General features: G+C 39.2%; 1 protein-coding gene across 5 annotated transcripts; it reads left to right on the top strand.

The window, feature by feature from the left end:
• Positions 1 to 4,517: 4,517 nt before the first annotated feature.
• LOC126997009 (NF-kappa-B inhibitor-interacting Ras-like protein 2) lies at positions 4,518 to 15,909 on the top strand. Of its 5 annotated transcripts, none has more exons than XM_050858047.1 (4): positions 4,518 to 4,605; positions 11,934 to 12,041; positions 12,443 to 12,682; positions 13,880 to 15,909. In XM_050858047.1, the coding sequence occupies exons 1-4, from the start codon at positions 4,603 to 4,605 to the stop codon at positions 14,111 to 14,113; spliced, it is 585 nt and encodes a 194-aa protein (XP_050714004.1). In that variant the 5' UTR covers positions 4,518 to 4,602; the 3' UTR covers positions 14,114 to 15,909. The 5 variants fall into 5 exon arrangements, with proteins under 5 accessions (XP_050714004.1, XP_050714003.1, XP_050714001.1 ...); XM_050858046.1 differs by lacking the exon at positions 4,518 to 4,605 and adding an exon at positions 4,692 to 4,787 and having other exon boundaries at positions 12,446 to 12,682; XM_050858044.1 differs by lacking the exon at positions 4,518 to 4,605 and adding an exon at positions 4,692 to 4,787.
• Positions 15,910 to 17,672: the final 1,763 nt, after the last annotated feature.

The raw sequence follows: 17,672 nt of genomic DNA, 5'->3' as shown, positions 1-17,672 counted from the left end.
TTTTCTGAATTCTCACACACACTGGAAAGCCATACAGAACTGATAATAAGATGGGTTTTCTATCTATAGAGGTGAGATTCTAAATAATTCTGTTTTTTCATTATTTTCTGAATTCTTACACACACTGGAAAGCCATACAGAACTGATAATAAGATGAGTTTTCAGCAATAGAGGTGAGATTCTAAATAATTCTGCTTTTTCATTATTTTCTGAATTCTTACACACACTGGAAAGCCATACAGAACTGATAAGAAGATGAGTTTGCCAGCTAAAGAGCAATGATTTTAAATAATTCTACCTTTCCACTATGTTTATTTAGTCTGAATTTTCATATACTCTGGAAAACCTGACACAAGTAATAATATGATGGGTTTTCTGGCTATAGTGATTTTTTTTTTCATTAGTTTTCTTTGTTTTGAATTCTCTCACACACTGGAGTGCCCTAGAGAGCTACTAATCATCCAAAATCTTGTCTCACTAATTTTCATATCTTGCCTTTGTTTCTTTTGTTTTACAGTATATAAAGGAAGAAACTCAAAGGAAAAAATGTCTACAGTATGTATGGGAAGAATAAACATTTGTCTGACATAATATAGCATAAGATGTATAAACAGTTTAATATTCTCTTGTTTTACTATTTACTTAACCCCACACAACGAGTTACTGAAATGTGATTGACTAGCCTACTTTTCCCTTTGGCAGACAACAGAAACAAAACACACTCATTTCAATGGTTTGGCATTAAGTGAAATATATATATATATATATATATATATATATATATATATATATATATATATATATATATATATATATATATATATATATATATATATATATATATATATAAAAGAATAAGTAAGCAATTATAGCATATTATGACTGACTATACTTCCCTAAGGCAGGAAACAGCAACCAGAAACCAAAGTATATATTCATTAAAATTACTCAGCATTAGTGGCATATAGAGAGAGAATAGCAGGCAATATGTATGAGTCCTGTCACCTGGAGATGAATCAAATAAATGGTTTCCCACAGTGATTGTAAAGAGACTGGGAGGCTATTGCTATCATTATTATTATTAAATTATTATTATTATTATTATTATTATTATTATTATTATTATTATTATCAAGATCAATGAAAGGGCATCAAGGGAAAGTAAAAAAATAATTGTTATACACCCAAGCAAAATTCCTCAATGAAAAATCAAAGACAGTGACAGTAAAGTATAGTAAGCAGATTTATTAACAATGGTAAGCCAAACTAAACTATAAACAACTAAAATCAATAAATGTAATAGTTTTTTTTTTTATAAAGCTCTCATTAAGACAATATACTAAATACTCCAACAACAGAAATTCCAACTTTTCCCCCAGGGCTTGCATCCCCCAAAAGGAAATTACTAACGCCCCCCAGTTTAGGAACCACTTGTCTTGTTATTAGTGGGCTTTTTTTTCATTATTGTTTCCTTTACTTTTGCCCTTGAGCTGTTTCCTTTGCTGTATAAAAAAAATGCTTAAACCTCCCTTCTATGTGTATTCAAATCCTGTACGTGTTTAATTTCCCCCTCCAAGAAGCAGTGGAAGGAAGGCAGTCACTCCACATGTACCCCAACGGACGCCTCGGGCCAGCCTTGAGACAGGTGGCATAACTAACAGGTAAACAATCAATCAATCGTGACTGTACGAGCATTTATGTGTCAGTGTGAGTGTGTCTGCTTGCTCAAACCTCTAAAGTGTGCAGTTAAACCCTGTATGCCTTCACTTCCACCCTCCAAACAGTAAAAAAGAAATAAAATCCTTCTCTAAACACACCTTGATTGACGCTTGACACAGGTGAGCACGTAGACAGGTAAGCACTTTCACCTCTTTCTGCCCTTTAGTTGTTTGCAAGGGACTTCAGGTGCTTGGAGGGTCACGGGGCGGCACTGGCACTAATATTCACGGTTCCAACACGAGGGTTTACGCGGAGGAGGCGTTAAAAGAAGGTAAAACATGCCATGAACACACTGACGCCTGACCCGCCTCCCGCAGCCACGACACTGACGGTTGCCGAGACGTAAATATGCGACTGTCAGGCCTTCTAAAAGCTGTAAAGCCGTGTTATGTCCATTTTTTAGCATAACAGAATATAAATACAGTTTTTCTATGTGTTTTCATGTACTGTAGACCATTTTGGTTATTATGTATAGCCAGTGAATGCATAAAAACAGGTGTGATATACTCCTTCATTTATCAACAAAGTCATGTTTTATCGATTTTAATGACAAATAAAATATAAATGCAGCTTTTATATGTGTTTTTATGTACCGTGGAATATTTTAGTTAATATTTATAGCCAGTGAATGCACAGAAACAGGTGTGACTCCCTCTAATATCAGCAAATTCCTTAGATATCAATTGTAAAGACCAATAAAGGACAGATTCAGCTTTTTATTTGTGTTTTGGTATGCTGTGGGATGTTTTATCTAATTTGTATAACCAGTAAATAAATAAAAACAAGTGTGATATTCCTTCCTAAATCAGTAAAGTCATGTTATATCGATTTTAATGAAAATAAAATACAAATGCAGCTTCTATGTGTTTTTATGTATTGTGGAATATTTTAATTATTACTTGTTGCCAGTGAATGCATGAAAACAGCTGTAACATTCCCCCTAACATCAGGAAAGTCTTGTTATATGCATTTTCACGACTGAGAATATATAAATACAGCTTTTATTTGTGTTTCTATGTACTATGGAATATTTTATTGATTATTTATAGCCAGTGAATACATAGAAACGAATGTGACCTTCCCTCTGCACTCAGTAATGGGTCGATCATGATGTAGCTATCCATTTTGAAGCCTATTAAGCTCATATAAAGGTTTCATGTGTGCTTTGATGGACTATGGATTATTTTGGCCATTAGGTATAGTCCGTAAATACACAAAAAACAGGTGTAACATCAGGGCAGGGCATAAATCAATACGGAACATTCGTTTTGTCAGTTTAAAAAGCCCGCTAATGCAGAACCATCTTGTTTTATCCATTTTCAAGTCGAACAAAATATAAATATGGTGTATATGCGTATTTTGACATGGTTATGGATGTCGTAGGCGTTGATTAGGGTCCGTGCGTGCATATAAAGAGGTGCATCGTCAAGGTACCTGGAGCAAATCAATATATACGTCCCTTCCCCAACCTGACATCATCAAGCTACAAAACGATGCTAATTATTCATAACATGATTACTGCCACGCACAAAACAAGACACTACACTGTCATACTTAAGAATAAAAGAGGAAAATATAGCTACGTTAAACATTTTTTTCTTAATTTACCTTTGATTGTGACGCATTACCTTTTTAACAGACAAAACGGACTTTGCATTGTTATGAATTATCTACGAAGAAACCTTAATTACAAACGGAACTCGCCAAAGCATAATTATATTTCCATTGAAGGTTAAACCACAATAGTGATAATAATTCCTAAGTTAGCCCTTAGTTATAATAAATTACACTTTGACATTTAACCTATCCAGAAATTGCACTAATTTGTAATAAAGAGACAAGTAACTACATATCATTTAACAATAATTACTACAAAACATATACGTACACCAAAACAACCCAAAATACAGCAGTCACCCCTTCAAAAAAAACTAATCACTGAAGTATTTGAGTTTCCCCATAAATCCCCACACAAAACTAATTACTTATAGGTAGACGAGAAATCACACGTCTATAACATTAATTACTAAAAATACTAGGTTATGTACTAAATCAAGTAAAAACACAGCAGTCAACCCTTTCAAAGAATCTAAAAAAAAAAAATCTTATAAGGAGTTTATCCTTACTAGAACAAACAAAATGCATACTAATCAGGTTAAAACAAACAAGTAAACCCCTAAAAAAACTAATACGTAAATGACATTTCCGAAATTTAGCTAAGTTTACCCTAAAAATCACAGTTAAATTACATAATTTTATAACTTGAATTATTATGAAAGAAACAAACAATTACATATATTTTAACTTCATTAGCAAAAAACAAGCATTAATATATTTTAGATAAGTAAAAACACAGCTGTCAATCTATCTAAAGACCCTAAAAGGCACTTAAATAGCACCATGAATTTTAGCTAAGTGTACCCTAAACGTTTCCTTCATGCTACCTAATAACAAAAAGAAAAATAACTACAATTTTTACAACTACCTAATTACAAAAACAAACACAAATACATATCAAACAACCCAAAATGAGACACTAAACCCTTCAAAAGACCCTAACACTGACAAATAACAGCTTACGCCTTTTAGTTAAGTGTACCCTAAGCATCACAAAGGTAGATTTCACTTGACATCAAATACTAAGAGAAAGACAAACAATTACATATATTCAACACTAATAACTAAAAGGAAACACAAATACTTACCAAACAACCCAAAAGAAGACAGGCAACCCTTCAAAATACCCTAAAATTCACTTAAATAACATCCCATAAATTTTAGTTAAGTGCCCCCTCAAAATGTCCTCGCGAGTACAGTACAGACGAGGTGGTGATAGGGAAAGGATGTGACGTGTTTCAGCTTTCTCCTCCCGAGCCGCTTTTTATGGTAAGGGACGAGGCAGTGCATTATATAGGAAGAAATAAGAAGAAAAGGGGAGAATAAGCGTCCTGGGGGAGAGACAAGGGGGTGTAATAGGGCCGGGGGGTCGGGGGCTGTCAGTTTCTACGCCGCCCCCAGTGTGAGTTCACCTCGGGGTATTAATTATGTTTTTACCTCGGGGTGTCAATGTAAGCACCTGGGGTCTTATTTAATGTGGTTACCTGGGGTTTTGATAACTGTTCACACTTGGGGAATGCTAATTTGTACACCTAGGGGTTAAAGTGTTCACCAGGGGGCCGTAATTAATGTTATTACCTCCGGGTGTCAATGTACGCACCTGGGGCCTTGATTAATGTGTTTACCTGGGGTTTTGATTAATGTGTTCACCTGGGGATGCTAATTTGTTCACCTGGGGGCCGTAATTAATGTTATTACCTCCGGGTGTCAATGTAAGCACCTGGGGCCTTATTTAATGTGATTACCTGGGGTTTTGATAACTGTTCTCACCTGGGGGATGCTAATTTGTACACCTGGGGGTTAAAGTGTTCACCAGGGGGCCGTAATTAATGTTATTACCTCCGGGTGTCAATGTACGCACCTGGGGCCTTGATTAATGTGTTTACCTGGGGTTTTGATTAATGTGTTCACCTGGGGATGCTAATTTGCTCACCTGGGGGTTTAATAATTGTTCACCTGGGGGCCGTAATTAATGTTTTTACCTTCGGGTGTCAATGTACGCACCTGGGGCCTTCATTAAGTGTTCACCTGGGTTTTTTATTACTGTGCTTACTTTGGGATGCTATTGTGTTCACATACCTGGTAGAGATCTTGATTAATGTGCTTACCTGGGTACTTACTCTGCTTACCTGAGAACTAATCTATTTTGGGATGTTAATGAATGTTCACCTGGGGACTCTAAATCAACATGTTCACTTGTATGCCTTAATTAATATGGGTATGTATGAGGGGGGGCGGGGAACTAATGTGTGTTTCTCCAGAATCACACCCAACTCATTTCGATGGTTGACATTTTTTCTGATTGTATTTATATGCTAATCGTCACTATTGATAGCTGTTTTCATCACAAACAAATAATTTCTGCTGTGTTGTTACTTACTGAGCAGCTTGGCAAAATTGGTAGTGATAGTAACCTGTCACAGCTTAATCATACAGAAAATTTACAAACCAATCTAACCTAATCCATCGCCATAGAAGAATGATAGGATGATCAAGACATAAACAGCACACTGCTCGGTAAATAGCCTGAAATTTCAGTAATTAACCGATCGACAGTAAGTTATGATTTTAGCTACAGTAAGATACACTCCATAGCATTAATAGAGAAACAACACAGATTTACAGCGACGGGCCAAATTTGTGGCTTTACCGTGTAGCAGCGACGGGCCAAATTTGTGCCATGATTTAAACCTCCCAAAATAGATGATACATAAACTGATCACAAATGCTTTGATATACTTTATGAAATGGTTTGTGTAAGTGATGATTTTTTCTCATTTTTCTCACTTAGAGGGACCATTGAGAAGCATGATCCCTGCTGCTACCGGGTTAATTTTTCTTTGTTTTTATTAGCTTGTTTGTTTGTCACCTGCGATTTTGTAGTGCCCCGGGTTTATCATTTTTAACCTGGGACTCTATAATTGATCCCACTGAATATTACAGCCAGAAGTGTTGCAGTGCTGTCTGTCTTGAATTATATAGGCTAATGTGTATATAATTACTTGAACTTAATCTTTATATTTTTCTCATCAACTGTTTCTCTGTGTCAATATGAGTGTGGAAATAGTAGACATGTTGTGCCAGTCTTGGTTTTAGTTTTGTCTGCCATTAATGGAAGTTGTGTTTTAGCTTCTCATATTTGGTGTTGGTTTTCTTAGTTTCATCTTCAATTATCTTTTTCAGCCTTTAGCTTCTTCTTTTCTCCTCTGCCAATCTCTCCTGGTTAGCTTCGGTGGGAACATGGAGGAAATATTATGGAAGTTGTGCTGTTTTTTCGTAGACGGTGTTTTTCATTATCTGTTAATTTTCAGCCTTTTCCACTTTCCTTCCTTTGTCAAGCCTACCTGGACAACTTGGGAACATTAATGGAATACTTATTGAAGATGTTTTAGTATCTCATGTATGGGTGTTGGTTTTTCTATAACTTCTATTTCAGGAATCTCTTTTTACCTTTTCCTCTTCTCTTTTTCTTTACCAGTGTTGCCTGGTAAAGAGGGGAGTATCAAGACCATGGAGGTAGAATTGTTGGAGTCGACATCAGCCCAATTAAGTCAGTCCGCTTGAGCTGTCATTTTTACGGCCAGGTGTCAGGTGTTGTCAGGTCAGGCTCCCTCTTAATGGGCTCGGCCAGGCTTGCCCACCCCCATTTTTTGGCCGTAAATTTGACAGTTTGTCGGCTTCACCTCAATGCATGGGATTAGCGGGCCGTGTCGACTCCACCAATTCTACCTCCATGATCAAGACCCCTCTCTATCTGAAACTGCCCTCTCTTCCATCCACTCCTTCTGCTTGCTATACAGGAGCAGCAAATTAGTGGGATTTTTTTTTTTTTTTTTTTTTTTTTTTTCCTCTGAGCTGTTTCCTTTACTATAAAAAACAGGGTCCATTTGTTTTACACCTCATTTATTTTTTGTATATCACCTTAATTTGCATTTCTCTATTTTTTTTTTTTATTCTGTTTACATATTTTTGCACTCAGTATTTACTAGGAAAGATGTTTATGAAATGGGGAAAGAGTTCATTTGTTTTATATCTTTTTTAATGCAACACCATAATTTGCATTTCTCTGTTTGTTTACTTTATTTTACTTTTGTTTACTTTTTTTTGTATTGTGAGTGTTGCTAGGATGGGTGTATCCACAATGGGGATCACACCTTTACTGTAACCCAAGAGCAGTTTTCATCCTGTCATCAATGTTTGAATCACCTTAACCAACACACAAGTTCTGCCTGTTCAGTGTCACGTACGCACCATTCCAAGTTCTCGTACTTGGAAAAAAAGGTAGCTTGAAAAATTAAGCTGAGACAAAAAATAAGCTGTAGCATAAAAAATTAAGCATCGGCATAAATGATATGCCCTGGTATAAAAATGAATAAGCTTAGGCATTGAATAAATAAACTACATTAAAGAATTAGTAAGCTCAGGCATGAAAAAATAAGATAAGGTGTAGAAAATAAGCTTGTGCATTAAAAATAAGCTTACACACAAAAAAGATTAAGGAGAGGGACAAAAATAAACTATAATAAAAAGGATATATATATATATATATATATATATATATATATATATATATATATATATATATATATATATATATATATATATATATATATATATATATATATATATATATATATATATATATATATATATATATATATATATATATTTCTTTATGCTACCTTCACATCTCAACTCAATTTTCCCAAGCGGCATTTCTCCCAACACGAGTACAAACTGGAATGGCCATGCGTACAAATAGGCGGACAAACCCTAAAAACACCTCCCACATACCTACCAGAGGAACCCACATATTACTAGACTCTATTTCAGAACTGAGCTTGGACACCCCCCTTGTGACGCCCCGCCCCCTTGCCCTCCCCGGCCCCTATAGCTATTTAGTGTATTGTCGGGGAGCGAACGTGTGTCTTCCCCCTTCAGTGTAGCCGAGAGAGGGCCACTTGCTGGGGGATGTTTAGGAAACCACGTGAGGATAAACAAGTGAAAGAGGCGTGGCGGACTCGGGAGCACTGCGTGGACTGTGGGGTGCTGGGGAGCTGGCGGGGGATGCTTGATGGTGGCCTCGTGGGTGCTGTGGTGGGCCAGGTACGCCCCCCTTCACCCTCGCCTCACCCTGTCTCCCTTTTATTTCCCTTTCTCTCACAATCGCTGTCTGGTGCTTGTTTGTCTGCGGATTTTGTTCCCTGGTTGATGCTTCTGTTTCCCAAATTATCCATCATTGTGTTTGTTTTCCTTTCTTTTTTGGGGGCTTATTTTTCCTCTTTTCTTGTCTGCTTCCTCTGCTGCCTTCCAAAGCCATAGAATAGGCATGATGTTGTTAGCAAAAAAGCTGCGGAAAACTCAGATTGATGTGGATACGATAGTGTTTTTTGTGCTCTTATCATCAGGTTCTTAAAGTATCTACCTAAAGCACAAAAAAGCATTAGTGTATCAGTATCAATTTCAGTTTCACACGGCTCTTTTGGTAACAATGTGGCAGCGGTGATGAAGTTGACTACACTCTCCTGTAATATATATATCGTGTACAGTCATATATTCATACACATATGACGATATATATATTACACTCCTATTCTATGGTTCTGCCTCCTCCTCCTCCTCCTCCTTCTCCATTAGATTTTGTGCTCTCATTGAATGCTTCTGTCCCTCGTCCCTGAAGGTTCGGAGTAAAGTTTCATATGATTTTGTTTGTTTTCCTTCCTTATTCTTGTGTCTGTCTGCCTCCTCCTCCTTCTCCATTAGATTTCGTGCCCTCTTTAAACGCTTCTGTCCCTCGTCCATGAAAGTTCGGGGTAAAGTTTCGTATGGTTTTGTTTGTTTTCCTTCTTTTCTCCTGTGCCTGTGTCTGCCTGTCTGCCTCCTCCTCCTCCTCCTTCTCCATTACATTTTGCACTCTTGTTAAATCCTCCTGTTCCTCATCCCTGAAGGTCCAATTAATTTTGTGTTTGTCTTTCCTCTTCCTCCTTGTTGTCCTTCTACACCTCCTTTATTTTGGGTGATGTTAAATGGTTGTTCCTCGTCCCAGCTGGTCCAGATTAGTTTTGTTCTTTTGTGTGTGTTTTCCTCTCCTTTTTCTGTGTGCCTTCCTCCTCCTTCACCTCCTCCTCCTTGTCCTTCACCTCCTCCTCCACCTTTTATTTGTGTGATGTTAAATGGTTGTCCCTCGTCCCTGAAGGTCCAGATTAGTATTGTTCTGTTGTGTTAGTTTTCCTCTCCTTTATCCTCTGTCTGCCTTCCCTCTTCCTCCTTGTTCTCTTCCTCCTTGTCCCTCTGCTCTGCCTCCTCCATTTTGTGTTTTAATTTGTTTTTTCTACCTTTTTCCTTTCCCTGTCTTCCCTCCTTGGCCTCCTCAATCTCCTCTTCCTCCTTGTTCTCCTCCTCCATGTCCCTCTGCTCTGCCGCTTCCATTTTGTGTTCTAATTTGTTTTTTCTACCTTTTTCCTTTCCCTGTCTTCCCTCCTTGGCCTCCTCATTCTCCTCTTCCTCCTCCTCCTCCTGTCCCTTCCCCACATCACCCACACACACCTGCAATTTACCAAGTGTCCTGTGCTCAGAGATTTCAAGATTTCAGGCAACGAGATAAAACACTGATCTCTTTGAAGACTCACTCACAGCTTCTTGTTGCCAAAGGACTCGTGAATGGCAGGCAGAGTTGGGGGGTTGGGGCTTTACGTATCAGATATTCCTTCTTTATTATTATCATTTCTTTTACCTTGTATTCATCATTTTGCGTGTTCTGTTACTGTTCCAAGGTCCTGCTGAAATTACCGAGGCTGCCGCTCCTGCTGTTTTTTTATCTGATTGCTCATATGCTTTCTTATCCCCATGCCAAGCAGAAGTGTTGATTGTCCCATTCCCCCTCTCCCCCTGTGGCTCTTGGGGTGGGGGTCACAGGGAGGGGGGGGGGGGCAGTTATTTTATGTAGTCGATGCTTTGAATGATCTTACGTCTGTGTCCGAGTAAGTTGCTGTTTTTTACATTATCTATACGTACTTATCCACGGTTGTATCTGAAGCTATGGCGCATGTGTTTTGACTATTCCACCTCCATGTTATTGGTATCGTATTATGAGTGACCCCCCTCATTCACGGATTTGCAAACTCGCTGATTTTCCATAGAAGTAAAAGGTTTCACAGTAGTAAATTCAATGCCACTGACCTCACAAATTCAGTCAGTCATTGCATTGGTTGTTTTTCTGCACAACAGCAAGGTTAATCTTGTCACCAGCCACTCCCTGCCTCACCTCTTACAGCCTTACCCATTAGTGAGTTCCTTTTGTAAGTTGCTGTATCGGTTGTTTCCCTACACAACGTCAAACATAATCTTGTCACCAGCCACTCCCAGCCTCACCTTCTCTTACAGCCTTACCCATTAGTGAGTTCCTTTTGTAAGTTGCTATATCAGTTGTTTCCCTACACAACGTCAAACATAATCTTGTCATCAGCTGCTCCCCACAGCACCCCCTTGTACAGCCTCACCCATTACAGACTCATGCTGTTATTTTGTGTTGCATAGGCTGTGTTTGTAATGGATTAGGCTGTTTTGAGGTGTTGGATTTTAGTACCTTGCAGGGGTTATTGCAAGAAGCATTTGGGGGGGGGGCGTCAGTTATACATGGAAGTCCAATAACATTCACTGTAATCTGTGTCACTTAACCTCCGTGAATGTTGGGGGTCACCTGTTACAGTATGAATCATGACGTAAGTGTCCGGGGAGGGTGTCATCTTGTTTTATCATCCTCAACTTTTATAAGAGTATATATGGCATGTGCAGGTTCCTCTCACCTTTCATAAGAGTCAAATGCAGTGGTAGAAGAACCTGAAGGAGCTACACAAAAGCCTCCTCTCCAAAGAACAGCTGCGGGTCACTGACAGTCCAGCAGACATACTTCACTCATGTCCTTGTGTCGATGCATTACTCTCAGCCATTCATTACTCTGCAGCATGTGCCTATCCTGTCTGGCTGACGTATGAGAAGCAGATCCATAGTTTTTAGGCAGTCCAAGGCTTTCGTCATTGCAGCTACAGTTTGCATGAAGACCTGTGGCTCTCTACCTACCATGAGCTATTATTGTTTTTCTTGTAGGGGTTTTTAATGTTTTATTTGTGTGGGAAGGTATATAAGATTATTGAGGATGATACATGAAAATAGGGAATGTCCACTAATCTGTACTTAGCATATTAATTAGAACTTACGTCAGGAAGAAAGTGATTCCCAAAAATTTACCTTGAGATTTTAGAATTGAAAAAATAAAGAAGGCTGGAGTTTTTTGTTATATTATATTAAAGCTTCAAGACAGATTACATTGATGCTTCTTACCTCTAGTACATTAAAGCACTATCAAATAAAAGCTCTTACACTAAAGCTTTCTACATGAACTCCATCTTTTTTATTATTATTATTTTTTTTTTTTTTTTATTTATTTATTTATTTATTTATTTATTTTTTATCTGAAACAAGTACTAATTGAATACATGCATACAGATTTATGGATGTACCTCATATATAAACACGTATGCCGATGTGGTCTTTATAACATGTGTGGCGTTGTGGTAAGTGTTTGGTCCCATCCTCAGAGACATGTGATGGGGCGAACCAGCCGAGTGGTGGTGGCGGGGGCCAGGCAGAGTGGCAAGACCTCCATCCTCGAGAAGGCCATCTATGCCAACTCCACTGCAGAGAAGGTGAGGACTTGAAGCTGTACCACTACCCTTGTCAGCTTGTGTTTAAGGACTTCTTTATAATAATTCTTGATATATAATGGACTGTCTGCCGTTTTCCAGTCCAACTTCTGTTTGCAACTTTTTCATATTTCCATAACAGAGAAGAGCAGTTGGTTAAGTAGGGAACAAAATATTGGTGCATTAATAGAACCAATCCTTATCACTAATTTCATATCTGCACTATACTAAAAAAAAAAAAAAAAAAAAACTGTTCCTGTCTAACTTCTTACTTAACCTGAATTCACCCAACTTGTACCCTTTTCTGGAAGTGCTATTATGAGTTCAAGTCTAAATTCAGGGACCTTAAGATCACTATCATCCAACACACCAACAGAACCCTGACCTGCCTCTCCCCCCGACAGCAGTACATCCCCACCGTGGAGGACACCTATGTGGGCATCGTGGAAACGGAGCGTGGCACGAGAGAGAAGTTGAGATTCTATGACACGGCGGGGCTGGATGCACAGAACCGCACACTACCACAGCACTACCACGCGCTGGCCGACGGTTACGTGTTGGTGTACAGCGTGGCCGACAGCCTCTCCTTCCAGCTCCTCCAGGACATCAAGAAGGACATCGACCGCCACAAGGAGAAGAAAGATGTGAGGGTTTTCCTTGTTTCTCTCTTCTCTTGGTCTTGTCCCTAATCTTGCTCTCATATATTCTTCTCAGCCATCTTCATTCACGCTCTTCATACATCCAAATCATCTCACCAGTTCACCCATTCATGCACTCCACAGTTCACTCCCTCACTATTTTTCTGCATCTTTCTCAACGTCTTCATTTGTTTGTTTCCGAGGCATATTTTATTGTGTTTCCCATTCTCGCATCTCATCCTAGAAAGCCTAAAGGAGAAAAAGATGTGAGACTTTTTTTTGATTCTTGCTCTTTTTCTTTGTCTTCTTAGAAATATATGACTATCTTCCTCAAAAGCCTCATTTTTTTTTTTGTACATAAAGCATTTTTTGTGTGTTCCTCCCTAGAATGACAAATTATTCTTATATCTCATCCTAGAAAGTCTAATTTTTCCTCTATTCCTTTCTTTCTCATCCTAGTAAGTCTAATTTTTCCTCTATTCCTTCCTTTCTCTCATCCTAGAAAGTCTAATTTTTTCCTCTATTCCTTCCTTTCTCTCACCCTAGAAAGTCTAATTTTTTTCCTCCATTCCTTCCTTTCTCTCCCTGGTTCCATCTTCACTGCTTGAGCCACATCCTCACTACTAGAGTACCATCATAACATTTCATTACATTTACCCTTTGTAGGTGTGACAACAGTTATTTTTTCCTGGATTCTATCTCCCGTAATCTTGCGCTCATACACTCTTTTCAAAGTCATATTCATTCATGCTGATTGGGTGTCCAAATCATCTCACCAGTTCACCCATTCAAACACTCTATAGTCCACTCCCTCACTGAACACCCATTCCAAAACTCACACATTTTCATTACTATTCACAAAGTCTTCTTCCTTCATGCTCATCACCTATCCGGATCATCTCGCTACACAGTTCACCTATTCATGCACTCCACAGTCCACTCCCTCACTGAACACCCACACCAAAACTCACACATCTTCATTACTTTACTCCTCACAAAGTCATCTTCCTTCTTTCTTATCACACATCCAAACCATCTCATTCACCCATTCAAGCACCATTTCAATCTTACACACCTCAAGGCTCAAGCTCCTCTTTACACCCATACCAAAACTCACACATGTTCATTACTCTCTTCATCTCATCTTTACATAGCACGTGCACCTCTAAGAATAGCCCGCTTACACCAGATACAAACCCCCAGGTCCCCATCATCATTCTGGGCAACAAGAGTGACCTGGCAGGCAGCAGTGGCGCTGTGGATGAAGGAACAGCTGTGCGATGGGCGGCAGCGGAGAGGCTCAGGCTGTGGCATGTGAACACGGTCGACAGGAACCTGCTGCTGGAGCCCTTCATGAACCTGGCCTCCCGTCTCAACCCCCAGCAGAGCAAGACCTCCTTCCCTCAGCTCCACATGGGTCGCAAGAACAAGGACTGAGGTGGCTATGGCAAGGCAGAGTTGTTCTTCGTCCCCAGCCAAGTAAGACCTTCCCCCGACTTCACATGGGCTGCAAGAACCAAGACTGAGGTGCCCATGGTAAGGTCAGGGGAGCAAAGCACTTACTGGGTCCTTGGTATCTGGGTTAGGATTGTAGTGATTTATTTATGCGGAGTTCATAATTTCTGTGTGAGTTCTAAGTTTTGTTGGCAAAGAAACAACACAAGACCAAAGATTGAGATGTTTACAGAGAGGAGAGACAGGCAGAGTCCGTCACCTGGTCGTCCTCTTGGTCTCCAGGCTATAGTCGTCTCAATTTATTCAGTTTGTGTAGGTTGTCATTTTGCTGTGAGTCGCGAGGTCTGTATATAATGTAGTTTTGCCTCTGATGGTTTGAATGGGTCAGTTTTTGGTGATAGTTTGTTGGTAATTTTCTGGTGGTTAGGTAAATCTTGGTCCTCTGGGTCTGCAGGTTATTGCTCTCCATTTACTAAATTTCTGTAGAGGTCATCATAATCTTCCTGCCAATTTTGAGGTATATTTAATTTACAAAGACCATAAAATTAAATGCATGTAATTGGTTAGAGTTTGTTGGCCTTTTTTTTTTTTTTTTTTTTTTTCCCCACTGGGTTGATTAGTTATGTGTGAGTGTAGGGTTGAAGCAGGGCTCATTGAGTGCATGTGTTTGTTGGGGAAGGTCAAGTGATTGGTGAGTTCCTTGAGGGAGCTTTGGCTCGTCAGTGTCCTGTGTCCTTGATGCCAAGAGTTGTTGTTGTTGGCAGCGCCGTCTGCTGCCTCTTCCTTGCATTCCAAAGTATCTGAAGCTCCAGGTGACGTGCCTTGCTGCGGTGGATGATCTGACCACAAAGTACAACTTTATTTATTTATTTTTACACCAGTTCCTCACCAAATACTTTTAAGTACTTAAAAATCATATGATCAAATCAACAAAGTTGCCAAATTCTCTTTAAGGTGCCACTTCACAGTTCATTCCTGTTGCTCCCGGTGACCACCACACAAGGTGTTGCTCCAGCAGTTCACTTCACCACAAACAGTAACAGTTCACTCCACCCGGTGGAGCGTTAGACACCACTTGACCATGTGGAACACTGTGGCAGAAATGTTTGTATAATAGTATGCAATCCAGATGTATGAAATACATAATTGTTTGCCAGTGTTAGGGTGCTACATCTAAAATATCCAAGCCTTGAATGAGGAAAATTGTGCTCATCAAATTGTTGTAGGTGCACAAAGTTTTCTGCTGAAAACCAGCAGCTGCCCAAATGGGTGTCCCAAGGAAGTGTTGAAGACATTGTGTTGGTCCAAGTCTTGAAAAATTACCATCATGGCTTATTCCACCTCCTAGGAGTACCTCAGCCGACAGGAACCGTAAACCAATCAACACAAACCTTCACACATGCCATGGCCCTTGTTAGCTTGGGTTAAGTCAATGAATTTTGTGGTTAAGTGAACCTTATCTGTGAATCTCAAGATGTATACTTCGAGTATTCACAGCCATTGTGTCAGTCTGTGGCCAAGCCCACTTACTGAACCATGGTGTGTCAGCTGTTGAAAGTGACAGTGGAGGTCACCATGATGGCTCTGCCGGTTGTTACCAAAGCCTTGCCACCACCCACCTACAGAGGCTTGCAGGTAAGGGATACTCAGCCACTGATGTATTTGTCATTGCATTTTAGCCACTATAAGAGTCCTTTGAGATTTCAAAGGTTACAATAAGTATTTTATAATGTAACTTATATAGTTGGTTAGCTAATAAATATAACTAACAGTAGAAAGTTCTCATGTTTCTAACATTTGATTAAAGGTTCCTTAAAAGTGAATCATCACGTATGTTTAATTCGGTGGCTGTTGAACAAAGGCAGCAAACATTACCCCAGACAGTAACTTTTTTGAAAAGTTGAGATATTACAAACACACACACACAAACTTATATTAAGCAAGGGACAATGAAACAGCATTCTTTCTCTGACTAATTTGATGTTATAGGACTTATTGTTAACAAATATATAAATATGTACACAATCTTGCTACAAACTATTTCGCTGTCTTTTGTAACAAGATGAAATAGGAATCTTTACACAGCATGGAATTGTTAGCTTGATGGGGGCAACCCAGGCTTGGCTTGTGCGTGTGGGACCTGCCAACTACTGCGTCCCTTTTCCAAAACTGGAGGCCACACTGTACTTGGAATGAATGTCTTACTCATAAGTGTTAAAAGACAAGAGTAGCACAGTGTAGCCCATGTTTTCTAGAAATTTTTTACAAAGTACTGGTATCCTAGAGTAATAATTTTTTTGGATTTTTTGCTAAACTTTTGAATGAACTGCCCCATGCACAAACAAGACTTGGGCCGTCAGTCCTCCTTGCCGGTAGTCTGCCCCCAAATACATCACAGATATAATCTCTTGTCTCCATTGCTACCTCAGTTATCAAACATTTGGTCTTGGACTCCTTCATCCAAGCAGTGAAAACATTCACAAGTATCAACAGAAGCACAAGCCCTGGTCAGCAGTGGTCTTGGCCGGTCAGTGCTCCAGACCCATGTAATACTGAGTGTGCAAGCTTGGAGCAGGTAGTTGCTGAAAAATCAGAGATGATGATGGCTGAGCACCAGTAGTCCCTAAAAATGCTTGTGGACCCAGCCTTAGCCTCCCACTGCCATTTGCCCTGACTAGATGATGTATAGTAAGAGTTTCTCAAAGGGAAACTGCATCACTCACCTACCTCCCACCTGAATAGTCTAATGAGTTAACATATTCTCTTATTTAATATTATCACAAATCAGGCATAGCTTTAAAAGCAAGAATTGCAATTATGAAACGTGACCCAGTCTAATAGAAGACAAGAAAGTGTAGTAAATGACCACATCATCATGCAAGCCAAGTCACATTACTCTGCCCCTCAAGACAGAACTTACTGAGTAATGTGGAATATGGAAAATCTTTATACATCCAAAGTTTGCATGAAACTGTGATAGAACATGAAGTTGTATACAAGAAATTATAGCAAACATCCAATAAATATGAACAAAAAGCTGCACACTTTGTGACTTTGTCTGCGAGACACTTGCCTTGACGGTTCGTGCATGTAAGTGTGTGTCTGTGTGTGAGTGTGTGGATACAGTAACAGAACAACACCCTAGTAGTTCACGTGCTACAGCTCGTTGGAATGCTCAATACACTAGGCACTTTCAGCTTGGACTACATAGTTATTTATATTTAAGCCTCAAAATATTGGTGTATGGAAAAATTATGTCTACCTCTGATGCTTTTCTTTTCTCTGGAAATGATTAAGGTGTGTATGCCTTCAATACAAAATATACTCTCTTAAAAACATGCCTTGATAAGAACGAAAATGGCAAATGTAATATTAAGTGAAGCTCCTGCAAGAAAAAAGGTCTTCCTCAGTGAACGAAAAAAACACATTGAATCAGAAACGAGCCTAATGAAGTTGGAAATACTTTGAGCAACAGCATACAACCTAGTCTACTTGTAAACGAGCATAGCAGCAGCTAGAAGTACTAGACTATGGTAAGGAA

This window comes from Eriocheir sinensis, chromosome 11 (assembly GCF_024679095.1).
Source record: "Eriocheir sinensis breed Jianghai 21 chromosome 11, ASM2467909v1, whole genome shotgun sequence".
NCBI classification, from domain to species: Eukaryota; Metazoa; Arthropoda; class Malacostraca; order Decapoda; family Varunidae; genus Eriocheir; species Eriocheir sinensis.
Note: the sequence above shows the minus strand (reverse complement) of the source record. Positions and strands in the feature narration are given on the sequence as shown.